The sequence below is a fragment of the Patiria miniata genome, unplaced genomic scaffold (genome assembly GCF_015706575.1).
Source record: "Patiria miniata isolate m_02_andy unplaced genomic scaffold, ASM1570657v1 HiC_scaffold_20, whole genome shotgun sequence".
Taxonomy (NCBI): domain Eukaryota; kingdom Metazoa; phylum Echinodermata; class Asteroidea; order Valvatida; family Asterinidae; genus Patiria; species Patiria miniata.
Window position 1 is genome coordinate 39,151,701 of NW_024037059.1, and position 18,691 is coordinate 39,170,391.

The 18,691-nt window shown below is 40.5% G+C and overlaps 2 protein-coding genes across 2 annotated transcripts; one reads left to right on the forward strand and one right to left on the reverse strand.

Moving 5' to 3' along the window:
• Positions 1-7,848: 7,848 nt before the first annotated feature.
• Positions 7,849-13,847, forward strand: LOC119729085 (beta-1,4-galactosyltransferase 6-like). The gene is made up of 8 exons (XM_038201592.1): positions 7,849-8,392; positions 9,575-9,640; positions 10,165-10,248; positions 10,420-10,688; positions 11,212-11,328; positions 11,814-12,001; positions 12,385-12,621; positions 13,120-13,847. Exons 1-8 carry the CDS (start codon positions 8,242-8,244, stop codon positions 13,262-13,264), a joined length of 1,257 nt encoding a protein of 418 aa, XP_038057520.1. The 5' UTR covers positions 7,849-8,241; the 3' UTR covers positions 13,265-13,847.
• LOC119729084 (poly(U)-specific endoribonuclease-like) lies at positions 13,374-18,365 on the reverse strand. The gene is made up of 7 exons (XM_038201591.1): positions 18,258-18,365; positions 17,761-17,889; positions 17,418-17,531; positions 16,698-16,872; positions 15,858-16,057; positions 15,109-15,329; positions 13,374-14,207 (listed from the first exon to the last, which is right to left on the reverse strand). The coding sequence occupies exons 1-7, from the start codon at positions 18,304-18,306 to the stop codon at positions 13,983-13,985; spliced, it is 1,113 nt and encodes a 370-aa protein (XP_038057519.1). The 5' UTR covers positions 18,307-18,365; the 3' UTR covers positions 13,374-13,982.
• Positions 18,366-18,691: the final 326 nt, after the last annotated feature.

The following is an 18,691-nucleotide window of genomic DNA, read 5'->3' on the forward strand; positions in this document are numbered from 1 at the left end:
CTGTAACATTAGTACAGAAGAAAAAACAGAGGTTTGGCAGACATGTCTTCAAAACGGCGACGAAAGATTTTGTATACACATGGCCTTAGATTTGTTCACGAGTATACGTGTGGAACGACGAAGAAACGTTAAGACATGACTAAATTGTCGACGTCTGATTTGTACACATGGCCCCAAAATATTTAACACATTGTCACAAACAGAAAATCGGTACAAATGTCAATAATTAAGCCAACAACTGTCAAGTAGAAGGTAATGAGTATGCAAGATCAAACAAAAAATTACAAGTGCAGATGTTGCAATTAATTGGTAAAGAAATGAACGCAAAACGGCGAAATAAAATTATTATATTACACATGGCCCTATTTCCCGCAAAGAAATCATTCAGAGTTAGCAGGAGGTACATGTATATAGAAGTTTAAGTACTTGTACTCATCATTTTTGTACTCGAACTGATCCAACTTGTTTACTAGTGTAACTGTGTTCGCACTCGAGCTCAAACACGAACTTTGTTCGCATTCGAACTCAAACACGAACTCGTTCCGTGCAACGTTGTTCGTACTCTTACTCAACCCCGATCACGAACTCGTCCATATTTTTTCGTATTCGAAGTCGTGTAATTTCGTTCGCACACGAGCTCAAACACGAACTTTGTTCGCACTCGAACTCAAACACGAACTCGTACCGTGAAAGTTTGTTCGTATTCTTACTAAACCTCGAAAACAAACTCATACTCATCCGATAATTTTCGTACTCGAAGTCGTGTAATTTCGTTCGCACACGAGCTCAAACACGAACTTTGTTCGCACTCGAACTCAAATACGAACTCGTACCGTGTAACTTTGTTCGCTCTGATTCTCAAACTCGAAAACGAACTCGTACTCATCCGATATTTTTCGTACTCGAAGTCGTGTAATTTTGTTCGCACTCGAGCTCAAACACGAACTTTGTTCGCACTCGAACTCAAATACGAACTCGTACCGTGTAACTTTGTTCGCTCTGTTTCTCAAACTCGAAAACGAACTCGTACTCATCCGATATTTTTCGTACTCGAAGTCGTGTAATTTTGTTTGCACTCGAGCTCAAGAACGAACTTTGTTCGCACTCGAACTCAAACTCGTACCGTGTAACCTTGTTAGTACTCTTACTCAACCCGATCACGACCTCGTCCATATTTTTTTGTACTCGAAGTCGTGTATTAAACTTTGTTCGCACTCGAGCTCAAACACGAACTTTGTTCGCATTCGAACTCAAACACGAACTCGTACCGTGCAACGTTGTTCGTACTCTTACTCAATTTTATTTTATGTTAATTGCAAATGTTGAGGAGAAATGACGGTAACTTTAAACAAAAATGTGTTTGCACCCGAGGCAGCATTTAAAAAAAAAAAAAATACAAAATACATTACACACTTAATAAAAATAATTATATTCCTGAGCATAGTATTTTCATTAATTTCCCATGTGCTGCTCAAAACAGTCTTTTCTTGTTTTAAGAATACCGGCAAGATGATGTGTTGGGGCATGTTGGGGATTGGGGGAGGGTAGGGAGGTTATACAAAAGAACAATTACCAGACAATAAAGTTTGTTCTGAAATGAATAATTACCACACAATAAAGAATACCAGCCGGAGTGTTTGGGCCTACTGTTCATATCCAATCTGCAGGATTTTCATTACTTTCGCCTTGATGATTGCTAAGAAAAGTAAGGATGGGTTCCTTGGAAAATTGTAATTATTATCTTTAACCCTCATTGTTTTCTTTAATACAAACATAATTAATAATTCTGTTGAATAAATTATTTTGCCGTCCTTCTCCATAGTAGCACCCATCAAGGGTGTCGTGGTTTTTCATAGTAGCCTAGCACCCATCAAGGGTGTCGTGTTTCTCAATAGTAGTACCCATCACGGGTGTCGTCGTCCTCAATAGCACCCATCAAGGGTGTGGTCTTTCTCAATGGTAGCACCCATCAAGGGTGTATCTCAATAGTAGCACCCATCAAGGGCGTCGTCGTTTCAATAAATGTAGTAGCACCCATCAAGGGTGTCGTATTTCTCAATAGAAGCACCCATCAAGGGCGTCGTCGTTCTCAATACATGTAGTACCACCCATCAAGGGTGTCGTCTTTCTCAATACGTGTAGTAGCACCCATCAAGGGTGTCGTGTTTCTCAATAATAGCACCCATCAAGGGTGTCGTGTTTCTGAATAGTAGCACCCATCAAGGGTATTGTCTTTCTCAATTATATAGTAGCACCCATCAAGGGTGTCGTCTTTCTCCATAAATAGAACCCATCAAGGGTGTCGTCTTTCTCATTAATAGCACCCATCAAGGGTGTCGTCGTCCTCAATAGTAGCACCCATCAAGGGTGTCGTGCTTCTGAATAGTACATTGACCTCTGGATGGCGGTATCCCAATCGGCATCCCCAACATACAATTCTAGTGATTATTTTTTCTTTCGGGAACGTTTTATAGAAATGAAAAATGGACAACTTTACACCACTAAATCTTCAACTAAGACAGCCGTTTTTCTTTATACAAAAATAATCAACAATGTGGTTGTAAGGCAGCACAGTTCAAGGTAATGCCATTGATTTGATATCAAGGTCGATTTATAAATTGATATTTAAAATATCCGCAGTGCCGTCCTCTTCGTTGGTACTTCAGTTTGTATTATTCAAATGAAATGCCCACTTTACTCAGAGACTGAAAAAAAAATTGTGTTGACATTCCCCTCCCCAGTTCCTTTTTCCCTCGCTTTTGGCAGTGCGCTGCTGCTCGCTGCCCGCTTGCGTGCATGCTCTAGCCATTTTCATAATTTATATTTTATTTAGCTTTATACATTTACATTTATCTTTTCATCTATTCTCCCTTTAAAAAAGAAAACTTAAGCGGGTTTTTCTTAATTTAATATCGAAAATGTTTGATTTTATATTTGCTTTCTTTCAAGTTAATGTACTATTGAAAAAGCTGGGTTTTTCATTTTTATTCATTGAAATATAAGTATTAATTATATTGTGCAGAGCTTCATAGTAGAAATGATTTTATAAGATTAACTCTTTTTTTATCTCGGAAGGTCGCCATCTACCATCTGGTTTTTAATATTTGACTTGGTATCTGCAAATATTTGAATATAAAAATATCGTCAACCCGTGAACAATCATCTCGAGAAGACGATATCATACCTGCAAGATATCGTCAACCCAAGAAATAGTTTCTTTCTCGAGAAGACGACATCCTGCCTACAAGATATTATCAACCCCAGGAATAATTTTACTTTCTCTGGAAGGTAACATCTCACCCTTAAAGATATAGTCAACCCGAGAAATATATTCTTTCTCGGAAAGACGACATTTCTGAAGATATCACCAACCCGTGACGAAACATTATCTCGGGAAGACGATATCTATAACCTTAAAAAATATCAGCGCGAGAAAAAATTCTTTCCTAACCCACTAGATATCATTAACCCGAAAAATTATTTTATTTCGGGAAGACGATATCTCACCTACAAGATATCATCAACCCGTGAAATATTATTATCACGGGAAGACGACATCTGACTTACAAGATATCATCGACCCGAGATATATTTTTATCTCGGGACGACGATATCTCACCTAAAAGATATCATCGACCCGAGATATATTATCCTTCTTGGGAAGACGACATCTGAACTAAAAGATATCATCAACCCGAGAAATATTTTCTATCGGGAAAACGATATCTCACCTACAAGATATCATCGACCCGAGATATATTCTTTCTCGAGAAGACGATATCTTACCAACAAGATATCATCGACCCGAGAAATATTTTTATATCAGGAAGACGATATCTCACCTACAAGATATCATCAACCCGAGAAATACTTTATCTCGAGAAGACGATATCTAACCTACAAGATATCATCGACCCGAGAAATATTTTTATCTCAGGAAGACGATATCTCACCTACAAGATATCATCGACCCGAGAAATATTTTATCTCGAGAAGACGATATCTAACCTACAAGATATCATCGACCCGAGAAATATTTTTATCTCGGGAAGACGACATCTCACCTATATGATATCACCAACCCGTGATCAAACATTATCTCGGGAAGACGATATCGTAACTTTACCTAAAAGATAACATGGCGACAACCTTCCCCTGAGATGTCCTCCCGTGAAGTATAGAGATCCTCATCAACCCATGTGCCCTTGAAGAGCTCTGGTATCCAAGCCCACTGATTTCAAGACCAAGTTTCATTTAAAAAAAAAAACTCAGTATAAATGATTGTAACTTTAAACCTTTGGAATGCACCATTTTTAATTGACTAATTTTTATTTAGGTATCAGGTCAGATTATTTATTAACTGCTATTTTCGTTTTCCTTTTTGCCTGACTTGGGAAGCCAATTTAGCAGCACCTATCAAGAGTGTCGAGTACTTAATAGCACCCATCAAGGGTATTGTCCTTCTCAATAGTAGCACCCATCAAGGGTGTCTTGGTTCTAAATAGAAGCACCCATCAAGGGTGTCAACTTTCTCGTTAGTAGGGCCTATACCCATCAAGGGTGTCGTTTCTCTCAATAGAAGTACCCATCAAGGGTATCGTATTTCTGAGTAGCACCCATCAAGGGTGTCTTGTTTCGCAATAGTAGCACCCATCAAGGGTGTCGTCTTTCTCAATAGAAGCAATAGTTTTTTGATTGACTAACTTATATGTAGGTATCAAGTTATGATTATTTATTAACTTATTTATTAAAATTTTTGTTTTCTTTTTTACTGACTTGGGGAAGCTTTATTTTAGAAACATTTAGTCTTCAAAATATTGTAATAATTTAATGTATCAATAATTAATAAATTTTAAGTATGTATGCATGCCTGTACGCTGCTGCTGATGCTCGGCTGCCTGTGCGTGCAATGTGCCTATACCCAAGCCCACCCCGCCTTTATCCTGCACCTTAGACTTAAAAAGTTGTAATTACTCATTTAATACAATCATAATCCTTGGTTTATTTTTCATCCTTCCAAACGTCCAAATTATCGCTGGTTATCGTTATCATCAACAGGTCTCCTCCTATTATTCGTATGAGCTTTAGATAACTCCGTCGGCTATTATACATTTATACAATTATAATAAAAAATATCAGCTCTAAAAAAAAATTCTGCTGTCTTCTTGAAAAAGATTAATGGTGTAAATGTCATTATTTTGAACAATTTGAAAATTAACTTTGAAATCCGTGGATACAATGTCCACAAGATGTATTCTGGCCCATTGGAATACCGCTCAACATAAATCTAGAAATGATTAACTTGCATTAAATAAATTCTGATAATATAGAAAGTCCGTTGGCTCTGTTGTTAGCCCTTCGATCCCATGGTGTTCAAATTCAGGTTTTATTTCATTTTTAAATTATTAAATAAAAGCTCAAAAGTATTTATTCTTTAAACCAATCATTTTAATACAATTATAACGGTAAAGGCAATCAAATTCCAAGGAACCCTCCCTTTTGAATGAAAATCTAAACCCGTTTACTCCAATTTCTGAGTGAATCCCTAAAAGCCCATCCATGGAATGTCTTTGAAAGATTAGCAAGAGCAGTGCACCTGGCTGCATACCACGCGCGCGCGCCTTTCAACTTTTTGACCAATAAGAATCACCGCGGTCTATGACCACGCCCAATGCGCCGGCCACGTGCGGGCTACGTGCACAAACAACTCGCATCGCTCTCTGTTCTTGTGGCTATTGAAACCGCGTGTAAAAATGCGCACTGCACCAAATGGCATGTCGTGATAAAAAGCGGAACTGTATATTGCGCAAACACGCATTCATATGCAAATTACTGTAAATCAAAAGGGCTTTGGCCTACAAGAATGGTATTTCAACATGACAATATTCAGCAATGCAAAACCCAACCTCATGTAGGAGAAACAAAATGGAGGACACTTTGTTGTCATAATGTATACACTTGCCGAATACATTTTCTTTCTAATATCTCAGCGAAATATTTTTTTAAATGCATTTTAAAGATGGAAATGACATTAACGGTACAATATTCATCAATGCAAAACACAACCTCGTGTACAAAAAGCACCCGAAAGACAACATTTTGTTGGCAATAACTACATCGGGCTTTATGTTGATAACATCGGTACAATGTTTGTTAAAAAATGTGCGATTTGAGGACCAAAGATGTGGATTTTCTGGCTCTTAGAAAAATGAAGGAAAATAGCAGAAACCATTGCTCAGAATTCTAAGAAGCAAGGAGCTTTTCTTTTGGTTCTGTGTGACCGGAGGAGAAGATAAATATTCACTCACCCTCGATAATTCCATAATACAGTTGGACTTACCCCCGTCGAACTTCAAAAGCTTGACTTGAATATTTCCCAAAACCGTCATTCAGATCATTCGACAACATAAATATGAGTTCACAAAAATGTCGTGTGTGCATTCAGTCCAATTCAGCACAAAATGAGCGGTTCAAAGGAATGCAGTTGCGAAGTCCAGGTCAATATAACTTCAGTTATTTATGACAAGTTCTGTAGGCCTACAGCAATGACAGTTTTTCAGTAATGATGACGACGATGCCGCAAACATGCATGTCGAAATGCTGCAGCGGTCCTGTACATGAGGCCGGATTTTTGGTCGACTTGCCTGTGCTTGGAGCCAGCAAATTTGACGTTTTTCGCGCCCGTGTAAAAACTTCCGCAGGCTAGTGCAACGGGCCGTCTTTGTGCTGTCTTTAGTCTGGTTCAAAGACTTTGCTGCCGCCTCACCTTTCTATGCATGGCAGAGTTGCCAAACTATGGAAGGGCCAGCACTGCAAAAATGAAGACTAGTTATTAAAAATTGCAAAAATACTAGTTGAACGTTAAAAATACAACTTCTCAACAAAGCTACACAATAGTTCCTAAACATGCCCTTTTTCTACGTATTGAGGGCGTACAGATGACTATTCTGGAAAAATATGTTGTCATGTACGAATTCAATTTACGCGCTTGCGGCAGGCCATACAGAATGGCGCCAATGTTTACAAACAGTATACAGGTATAGAAAGGTCTGAAATTAGCAGGGCTTCTTTCCGCACGAGTGAAAAAAATAATACCTATGTGATTTGGGGTACCATCCATCAAATTGTGGGCCACATTGCGGACTGAATCACGGGCTAGCTGAGGCGTCCAATGCCCGGTAAATGTGACCGTCCGTGCTACGGTGTTGGCGCAGCTAGCCCGGGGATCCAGCCCGCGATGCAGCCCAACATTTGATGGATAGCACCCCAAACACACTGGTATTTGTTTTTAGAGTTGTTTTTGTTTTGTTTTTCGAGTTATTGTGTGCATCATAATAAAAAAAATGCTGGATAATTTTACTTATGACGAATGAATAGAGACTTCTGCCAAGAAAAAAACCCAGAAATCTTGGCCCTTGTACATTTTCAACTGGGCCGCTTACGCTTCCGCCTCATTGCCCTCATTTGCATAACTCATCATTATGGGGTGAAAAACATATCATACCTGAGTATTTTTAACACCAAGCTTTTCCAGAGGGCGCTCATACCCCTTACAAAACCTATAACCCTTAAATAGTGCAACGAACAGCGAATATTAATATGCAAAACTATAACCCGATTAATCAATATTTTATAGCACTCAATAATAAATTACGCACGACCGAATGAGATTATTTCGCGAATCGATTTTTATTGGGGGGGGGGTGAGAGCTCTGTATCTTTTTGAACTGCAGCTGTTAAATTTTCGGCCCTAACCGTCCTTGATGAGTGTATAGGTATATTGAACTGCGTGTGCTATTTTCATTTTTTTTTAAACCGGGTAATCAGTTGAGATGGTTGGAGTTGTATAGGCCAACAACTTGCGATTTTTTTTGTTCGGACCAGTACTATTTGTTACTTCTGTCCGCAGAGCGTAGTCTATATCATTCATTGAAAGTGCGAATTTTGAAATCGTCATATACCCGTTTCTTCGAGGATTGTTTGTTAAGAATTGTCAAAAATGAAACTGATGGAAGTGTGTCTGATTGTCCAAGATCATGCTGCGATCAAGCTAGTTACGACTAGTGTTGAGGACGTCTGACGATCGCCTATAGCAAAGTTGGTGAGAACTGAATGTAGCCTATTGGAAGCGACACCGAAAACTCCAATTTCGCTGAAAACGGGGCTTGGCCGATCGTTCTACATCGCTCAGGCCACTCGAGACCTGATTGCTGTTTTGTAGACGGCCATAAGATAGTCTGTATGTATCAGATAATCTCCGTGAGAATGACCGAGATTCACATGGCCCTGGTGGCCTGTCTGGTGCTAGGTACTCTCCTGCAATTCGTTATTCTTCCTGTGTTTTACTTCAGACGTGGTGTACATCGGGATACGAACTGGGGCCAGTTTGAAGGTGGGTATAAATCGTCGATATCATATTCATTGTTTTTCCTTTACGTAACTAAGTTCAGAAAATACTAATTAAAAATGTGACGAAATTTAGCAATGTGAGTTTGAATAACACTTTGTAATATTTGAGGAATGGTTTAGAATTTGTGATTTTATCACACCCAATGTAAAGTATTGTGCCCGGTCTCGACAGTAAAGTGTGAATTAAAGGGAAGATACAACATTTGCAAACATCAAAAAACGAAATGATCAAATTGTCACGAAATATCTCACTGGATTGTTAGGGAATGACAGTCTAAAGCGTCCTGTAAAGTTGTGGCTCCTGGTGTGCTGACATTTTCAAGAAAAACTGTATTTTTCCAACGCTGGTCGGCCGACCAGCGTTGGAGAAAACTGGCTTTTTTTTCAAAAAGTGCTCCTATTTAGTTCGTCTGCATTTTCTTTGCAATTGATTACACACCTGTGAAGACTACAACCCTGCTAGACTGATTCTCTGATCTTACAATTCCCAAAAGGCTATAAATTACTCCGTTTCATCTAAAGTGGGGTCAGGGAACCACACTACAAGAATATGATTGGTTTTCTTGGTTTTTCCAGCATCTACGAACACAAACCGTGAAACAAGTCATTGTAACAATATTTGCTATAACATACTAATCCTCCAAATCCATTTATTTCTGAAAATTGCAGCAGAACAAAATGTTGTACATTCCCTTTAATACTTGACATAATTAAAAAATGGTTTTGAGAAATGCAGTTATCAGGTTTCTTCATGGGAGAATTAGAATAGATTACTATTATACATACATAATTTATATACAGTGTATGAATTGAAACAAATCGTACGTACATTGCGGGTGCGACAGTGAGATTAAAAAAAATGATTGATTGGAATTCGTTAGAAACATGCCAGATGTCACTGGCCGATTTCCGTTCAGGCTAGTAATTTTATTGTCTCTGGACAACAATAGACATTTACTTTTTTTCATTGACGCACTGAATGAATAGGTTAATGCAACGTCAACACCACGCACACACAATCACGCCGTGGCAGCGTGGCATTTTAATCTATCAATGCAAATCAGTATATACGCATGTGTTCTTTATTAAGTATGGAACAGTACGAAATGGCGAAGAAATTTAATCATTTATATATTCCTCTGTTTTGGGTTTGTATTTGTTGCAGAACGAGATATCTACATCACCAGTGAATTCAGCAGGGTCCATTTTGTGGACAGAACCATTTTCACAGGTACACTCGAAACATTTTCTTAAAAATTATTTGCATCGCGTTTGTTATCTCTCATTGTTGTTTCAGATAAAACAGGCAAAAGTAAATAGAGACAAAGCGAGCAATGTAGGCCAAGTTCGGGCAAGGACCATTTGTCGACTAGTGGTTGATTTGTGACGTACCTTACGCCTGCGCACTGATAGCAACGTGCGAACGTCTCTAGTCAAACGCTGGTCAAAATGTCATCGCAAAACTTCTGGATCCTGGCTCTCTGCTACCGTTATGAATGCGCGCGGCTATTGGTTACCAGCGAAGCAACCAACCCCAGTAGGCTGGTTCCAAATAGTCGACTAGCGTAGTCAACCACCGTCGACAAGACAGAGTTCGGGCAAACGTATAGTTAACCATTGGTCAAGTATAGTCCTTGCGCGAACTTGGCCGTAGTTGTGTTGTTCGTTAACATCGGCCCTTATGGATACAACTTATGTTATTTTTTTCTTCAACCATTAATAATTATTTGTCAATGAAATACTGATGTTTCTTAGTTCCAGCAAGAAACGACAGTAAAGCTGACAGAGCCCTGTTTCGTCAGATGCCTGAGTGCCCAGATTCAGATATTCCAAATCTAAGTGAGTATCCTTTAACTTCAATATCCAATAAGCACATAATTACAGTCAATGTAGCTCGGTTGTCAAAAGTTCCAACACCATACGAACTCCATAGAAGCCCTCGAGCTGGGCTGGGAGTTTATCACAAGAACCCACACGACTAATAGATTTATTTCTTGCTGTCAATACCAGATAAAATGAACTTCTTGGATCTCGATGATTTCACCATGGAGCAAGCGGAGAGTCTTATCTTCGGAGAGGAGGCGATGAAGAGAGCCAAGGAGGCCACAGTGTTAGCTGACTCGGTCATCCCAAACCTCATCAACAGGACCGACTGGTTCCAAACCTTGGGTAGAAGGAGGATTGAGGCTCACCTAGGCAAGTTGGAGATGAAGATAGGGAACTATACCTTCATCCCAGGCGGCCATTGGCGGCCCAATCAGTGCATACCAAAATGGAAGGTAAGATGCATCTAAGTCTGGCTTTGATATATTCCTCCACAAAAAAAAACCTGTCTAAAAGTTTCCCCACATTACAATGTCTCGGGGATGAGACCTGACAGCAACGTTGCAATCTCCTTTTAGTGCAAGAGCCTATGTCAAATGTCAAAGAAAATTGAGCTTGCATTTTGTACTTAAATCGGTGTCTGTTTCAAACGAATTTGTCCTTGCATTAAATTTGTCTGTGTAAAACATTGTTTTGGTTTTAAGCAACAGTGAGAACACCTGCTTATTAACCCTTAAACCAGACAAATTGTATTCAACATGACACCCGCTTATTAAACCTTACACCTGATAAATTGTATTCAAGATGAATGCGACAACACCTGCCAAGGTTTTACGAAACTGGATTCTTCTGAAGCGTTCGCATTAATTTGTTTAAACAAGTTTATCATGTTGAAGAAATGTCAAAGTGATACTAAATACACTTCAACATTCCCTGCCTTTAATTTTCCGTTTGTTATATTTCGTTTTATTCATCCAGGTTGCTATTATCATTCCGTTTCGGAATCGATCTCACCATCTACCTATCTTCCTTCGCTATCTGGTTCCCATGCTGCAGAGGCAGCAACTAGAGTTTGGTATCTTCACTGTCAACCAGGTATTTTTCTTTTATGAAAGTTGCCCACACATGCCCTTGGTTTTTAAGGGCCATGCACTCGAGGCGACATCACAAAGAAGTGATAATGAAGGGGTTATCTAAGAAAAAAAATCATGCCTTCTTGAAGTGCAAAGATAAGTTTTGACGTTACAATGCTGCAATATTTGCAGCATTAAAAACCAACAAATAATGTGGACCCTCCAAAACACGGATAGGCTGGACTTTGAAAAACTGGAATTTGAAAAATAGAGCTGGACATTGGAAATATTTGACAGTAGAATTAAAGGTCATTACAAAAATGATGAAGATAAACTCTACAATCCGAGAAGAGAGTGGGTAGGCCTATGTCTAGATTGCACTTTGGATGTTAGATGGTCCGAAATTCCTCGTATTATCATCAGATTCGGAAATTCAAGGGGAAGCACTGTATCTCTTCGAAGATACAGCGCAACATTATTTTGTCATCTGCTTCTTTTTTTTTACAGGAAAATGATCTGAGCTTCAACAGAGCGATGCTTATGAATATCGGGTTCCTGGAGAGCCTGAATATATCGCAATGGGATTGCTTCGTGTTCCACGACGTTGATCACGTGCCACTGAGCGACCTGAATTACTACGGATGCTCCAACATGCCACGGCATTTCATCAGCGGCGATAGTAATTGGAATTACACGTAAGGGAACAATCTGTTTTGTAATGTGCCATCTGTCGATGGGGGCGCTGTTCAAAACCGACGATTATGCACACTAACGGACAGTATATGGTGCTTTTCAGGGCGATACGTGCGTAAAAATAAAAAAAAAGCACCCGGAACAGCCGATGGCACACAAAATGGCACCACTTCTTTGAAGGTCACTTGTTCAGAAAAAAAGGCACTCTTTACAAATTATTGGGGGTGGGGTAATCGCTGGTGAAAAAAGGCATTTGTGGAAAAGGGCAGTCTTTACAAAATATTGGGGGGATACCCCTTGCCCCCCCCCCCCCGCGCTGGCTACGCCTATGTTTATGATCCTCGATTAAATCAATATTACCGATCTTTTTCACACCCATCTGCAGGATAATCTACGAGCTCCTGTTCGGCGGTGTGACGGGTTTTCTCGAGAGCAACCTGCGGAAAATGAACGGCTTCCCCAACGTGTACTGGGGCTGGGGAGGCGAAGACGACGAAATCTATCTGCGAGCCAAGAAGGTTCAATTGAGAGTTGCTCCCAGACCAAAAGGGCGCAATCGCTACATTGGATTCTACAAAGTCATTGAGCATCACCACAACAGTGCACAAGAGATACCAGAAAGGTACAAAATCTCACCATAATAGTTAAAGGGACCATTGAAATGATATATCTGTAATGCAATCCTTGAAAATGCACCTGTGTGTCCCTTTAATCTTATTTACAATTGTCATTTCGCCATTTTCAAGAGTATTTTGGTGCCTTGTTGGTTTTTATGCTAATGCGAATTTCCATATTCGTGAGCAAAAGTGTGATGTCATATCAGGCAGAAACCTTGACGTTTGCAATTAGGTTATGCACAACCCAGTTAGTTTTGGTTCTCTGATTCAGGTTTTCTTCTGTGTTTCTGACGCTTTACCTTATGCAGCATCGTTCTCGACATTGTCCTCCGAGGTGTTATAAGCTGAAGTTTGCTTTAACACTTTGGAGTATAGGTTTGATCTTGAAGAACTTCTCAAGCCGTATGGATTACTACGGTCTAACTTCAGGCTGCTTGGGTTAATATCAGGAGGCTTCCATCAATGTCTTGTGTCTTAATGTTTATTTGTAACTCTCCGTATAGGTTCGATCTGGTGAAGAACTTCTCCAGCCGTATGGATAATGACGGGCTAAGTAACCTCAGGTACCCGCCCCCTCGTCTTGAGATCCATCCGTTATACGTCAACATCTCCGTGGACATCTTCAGATTTGAATTGGAGGAGAAATGAAAGTGGACAACTTCGAAAAGAGGATCTATCACAGTGGATATTACAGTGGGCAAAAACATTGCTTCGTGAATCATGACAAAGAACAGATTAAAGAACCCGGAAAAAGCTATTTTGTTTTAAGCTGTGCTGACATGGCTCCTAATTCTACTTTAATCAGACTAATTGCTCAAAAATGCACAAGTGTAATACTCAAAACATGATTTGACACACAGAGTAAACCTTTGGATGGAAATTCCTCTGTTTAAATCCAACCTGTAAAATCGCAAGTTAACAACAGGTGTGAAGATCAACATGTATTACTTGGTATGTATATGCAAATTTAAACATTGAGAACCTTAAATTTACAAAAAGACATTGAAGCATGCTTCGATAATGTAAATTGGAAGGCAGTAGATTCGTAAAACGTTGGTAATCATCTCAACCCCATCACTTTAAATCTTCCTCGTGAGCTAGAATGCTACACTTTGTCTCATTTCCCCTCGATATTTTGGTTTTGTCACGGTGTCTTTGTTACTATAATTGAGGCTATGTTGCATGTATATCTCCTTCAGAGGCTATTAACAAGTCCTTGTGTGCCCTTTTACCCTTTGAGTCAATTTTATGAGTTTATTTGACCACATCTAAGTATCTGATAGCCCCACTTTACCACCTTGACTTTTGCAAGTGAGCCCTACAGTAATGACTTCTGATTCGGTGGCCAAATAGACCCGAGAATCATCTACGCGATGAAGTAAGCGGAGCCGAAGACGTCCATACCGCTCTGGTCCCAAGTCTGCACGGACGCGCTGCCGCCGTTGATGGTCATGGGGCACACCGCGTTGCGATTGGTCAAGAAGCAGGTCGAGAAAATGGCGATCTCGAACTCCGGACTGACACCGTACATGATGGAAGTCAGGGGCTTGACTCGCCCCTCCCACTCAAACTGGTAGAGCACCTGGCGAGGCTGGGGGTGAAAAAAATCGCTAACAATGATGACTTTGGTTTTTTAAATTGTTTTTAAAGTTAGGCCTACTGTGTTTTACTCGCTGTTAAAAAATTACAAGGTCCAATATAGGGTGAGTAAAATAAAACCAAAACCCAAATGTCGGGACCATTGTTTTACTGAAGTTCTGCATGTAGCACTTTCAAAATCTACGATATGAAAGCCCAATTCATTAGCTTTCTTTTAGTATAAGAATCATTCAATAAATTTACGGAATTTTAAACACAACCGTCGTTTTAAAGTTCTGTCCACGGATCACAAAATGGTGAGTGTCCTTTAAGCAAAACGAAAACAAATCATGCACATAGGGATGTGTGTGAACAGTAGTCCTGACATTTGGGTGTTTATTTTTAACTCACACTGAACGGGTACAAAATGAGTGGTTCATGCTCTGGTACAGCTGACTCCATTTATCCTATATCATTAGGGATAATTATAGATAAAGTCTATTTTCGTATATTTCCTCATTTAATCCCTCTATCATTCTAAAGCTGACCAACAACTTATGAGAAAGGCCGGCTGCAAAAGATACTAAATTTATAATCTGGTAAATTATGTTTAGTTGAGGGCTCAGACGTTTTTAACGGAGACAGGTGTAAAAACAAAATCATGTTTCTTTTCCGGTGGATGTCGTTGATTGTATATCTCTACATTTTTGCACTCACTGAAGTTGTCGTGCCGATCTTTTTAGACAAAAATTCGTCCTTTGAGGCATAATCGCCCTGATTTCTTTCCTTCGTTTTTACGATTGTTCGTAATAAGGAGAATCTATTCCAATTATCGCTGTGTATTCATATAAATGTTTTGCTCATAATAAGGGTGTCGCCCGTTGCATATTCAAAGCACTTAATTATGCACCCACCTCTTGAATATTCATATATCCATAGTAGTTCATGACCCCTTCCTGCTCCAGTTGGTACATACGGACCCAGCTGTGGAAGCCAGATATCGATGAACTGCTGGACCACTCGCCAGCAAAGACGTGCTCGAAGCCCGAGGTATCGCTGGTAGCTTTGCGAGTGTAGGGCGTGAAGAGAAGGCCGCGTACAAAGTCCTTGTACTCGGAAAGGCTGGAGTAATACCCTGCAATGAATGGAATAGACCGATCCATTATCCGGTTCGTTAGTGTGACGTCACCTCCAGCACTTTCTGCACGATTGGAACCGGAAGTTAACGCAGCTCGAGCGTTTGCAGCCAATGGGCGCTAGTAATCAAGGGTGTGCGCGCGTGTATGACGTTTTTACTAACGAACCGGATTAAGCCCCGCCCCATGACGTGGGACCAATCACAGCCTTGGTTTAATGTCCGACAAGCGTGCATGCGCGAGCGCGCGTACAATGCGCGCAGCTGGAACATGCAGTGTGCATTGAAGAGGCCCACGTGTTGCTATCAGGATTTCCCTCAGCAATCGCTGGTATTATTGTAAGTCTTTTTTCTCAATGTCGTTTAGTTGCATGGGTCTCAGTTTACTTAGGATTTTTATCGTGACGGTACTCGGCACGTTTCGGCTGGATATCGGCTTGCCTATGCTTTGCTTTGCTTGGGACTTTTTAGTTTTGACCGGAATAGAATGAATGATTGGACCTCATCTGAAGAATTCAGTGCTCGTACCTAGATATTTGGCGTATTGATACGCGATGTCCATGACGTCAGTCTCAAACATGGCGTCCATGAAGGCGTCTTGCTCAGCCTGCTCTGCTGCCGTGGTTACCTCTGTCTGACCTTGAGATGTGACGTAATTGTCGAAAAGGGCGCTCATCGTCTTGTAGGTGTCGCGCTGGAGAAACGCGGTGTTCACGGAGGAAAATAACCTGTACCAAAAGGAAATGAGCAACAGAGGTAAAACTAATCACTGCTTATGTTACAAGTGCCGTCTGGATATTTAAACACGCATCGTGACGTAAATTTTTAAAGATCGGTTCGAAACCAGTAGTTCCAAGCTAATTATGTAGACGTAGGGTCCAATCTTGGGTGTTTATGTACATGTATATAATCTACGCATTGTGAGTCTGCCAACTAGAAGGCGCACGTACAGACTGAAGTGTGAACTTAGCCCTTACCGGCGACCAAAGGTATACCAGGTGGTACGCACGCGCGCACTCGGTAATAATGACCAATAGGGTTTTGCAAATTGAAGGCGCGCGTTAGTCTGGCGCGCGATTAACAAAAAGTAGTCTGTAGCGCATTCTCTCTTCATTGGGAGCTGAAGTGAGGAGTAGCACCGGTGTCATATGAAAATCGGACTCCTATGAAATCTGGACTCCTTTACCCTATTATTGGTTAAAGTTTAACCCTCTCGCGTGAACGGTCACTCTCTTCACTTAGGCAGGCTTTATTCACTAAGCGAGGTAAAATCTGATATATATCTTAAAATATCGTATAAAAGTAATAGTCCGTATTTCATACGGTCCTAAATTCACGCTACACCGGCAACAAAGGTGATAGACTCACGGCTGAAACGACAAGTCCCTCTCGTCGTTGGAGTTGCTGATGTAGTTACCAAAGTTGAGCGAGAAATCAGAGTCGGACAGGCGGTTCACATCGGCGTTCCAGACGGCGTTGGCAAATTCGTCCATGTTGGTGGGGACATCGCCATCGATAGGGTCAGATGGGACTGGAGATTCTCCTGATAGAGTGCCAGAAAAACAAAACAGGAGACGTGGAGTCTATTTCCCTTTTTCTGACTTGCGAGTCAAGACATCAACAATTCTTTGAGGCAAGTTGTAAATTCGTGTAATGTTCAGGAGATTTTCTATGCTAGCCTACTGTGCTCTTCCACAAGATTCCATTAGCGTGCAGTGCATGTGGTCGCTTGAGAGAATTGCAAGGGCGGATCCAGGGGGGCAAGTGGGGCCAAGTGACGTCGCTATAAAGGCAGGCACTGCTTACACCACCATCTTTTCCTCAAAAAAAAATGGTCAAAGTGGTCAGAAATTGCCCCAGATCGCACCACAGGGCATTTAGAATCCAAAAAAGCCCCGAGCCCCACGCCACACAATTTTGCCTCACTTTTTTTGGGGGGGGGGGCGAAATCCCCCCCCCCCTAAAAAACAAATTGTGTTCTGGATCCGCCCTTGGAGAATTGCCTCACCGTCTTTCCTTTACCTTATCAATACCAATATTGCTAACTAACAATAACTTCCTTTCAAAACAATGGATCTTTACACTGACCTGCGCATTGGGTGTTGTAGTCTGTACAACAGTCGCCGTATGTGATGCAGGCCGAGTTGCATTGACAGGGATGGCTCGAGTCAAAACTAGTGTCACAGCGGCCCTGGCAAGATCCTGGTTGTTGTGGTACCAAAAGTAAAAAATAAAAGAGGTTATTTTCTGTTATTTCGGTGTAACTAGAGAAATTCACTTTTGGAAGGTGCATTACATTAAAACCGAGTGTGACAAGATTAACACATAAGCGAGTAAGGCATAGGCCTACATGTAGCACCAAAAAAAATCAAACACGCAGCTTCACTGATAAATAATTTGCTTGTAATAAAGTCTTCAAGTGGCATCTTACCGAGCACACAGTGAAGGTTGTAGTCGCTACAACAGTCGCCATATTTGACACAGTTGGTGTTGCACTGACAGCTGAACCACCTGCTGAAGGGATTGCCACACCGGCTGTAGCATGACGCACCATTTGCTCCTGGTAAAGAGACAAACATGGTATAACATTTTTAAAGGGCAGTGCAGTATAACAAACAGACGAATCTTAAAAACAAATCGGTATAATGATGGTAGAGAACTTTCTACCCTGTCTTTCTCTTTTCCCCCTATATATATAAACTTTACCAGCTTTTGTGATCAAATGTAAGATAAAACGTGAATTTTATTCTTACTTGAGACCGAAATGGGAGCATATTGTATGACTTTACATTATCCTATACCAACTTCAAAGGTTAGGCATTACACGTTTGCATAATGATTGCCCTGGTGTTACGCACCAAAATTGTACATATCCATGACAAAACATGTGAATATTTAATAGAGACAATTTATTTAAAATGCACATACCTGTGAAGGTCGCAAGCAGAGCTAAAGACACCAATGCGAAGAATTTCATCGTGAAGGTTGGGAGTTTTCACTACTTCGTTTGCTCATCGATTCTGCAGCTGCTTTTATACCGCTTGTCAATGTTATTTTATCAGACAATTCCGACAGATTATAACTAGATTTTCTCTCAAATTAGAGCTTCATTCTTTGTGCAAACAGATTTGCCCGCTGTTCCGACAACGACCACTTTTAATCGGTCAATAACATCGCATAATTAACACTGGAAGATTACGTTTCATTCGAAAGTGTTCTCGTGCGAATCTCATGTTTCTTCCTTGAATTCATGTCACTTCCGTTGATTTTTGTCTGTCGGTAAATGTGATCCATAAATGAAGTGATGACGTCACATAACCACAGCGTGAATTCGTGAAACTTGAATCAGGATATGAAAAAAA

Excerpts from the sequence above, each read along its gene's own strand:
- LOC119729084 (XM_038201591.1), bottom strand. The coding sequence starts at position 18,306 with ATGAAATTCTTCGCATTGGTGTCTTTAGCTCTGCTTGCGACCTTCACA. Across the intron at positions 17,890-18,257 it reads TCTGCTTGCGACCTTCACAG|GAGCAAATGGTGCGTCATGC; the intron begins GTATGTGCATTT and ends TCTCTTTACCAG. Across the intron at positions 16,873-17,417 it reads CTACAACACCCAATGCGCAG|GAGAATCTCCAGTCCCATCT; the intron begins GTCAGTGTAAAG and ends GCACTCTATCAG.
- LOC119729085 (XM_038201592.1), top strand. The coding sequence starts at position 8,242 with ATGTATCAGATAATCTCCGTGAGAATGACCGAGATTCACATGGCCCTG. Across the intron at positions 10,689-11,211 it reads AGTGCATACCAAAATGGAAG|GTTGCTATTATCATTCCGTT; the intron begins GTAAGATGCATC and ends TTATTCATCCAG. Across the intron at positions 12,002-12,384 it reads GATAGTAATTGGAATTACAC|GATAATCTACGAGCTCCTGT; the intron begins GTAAGGGAACAA and ends ACCCATCTGCAG.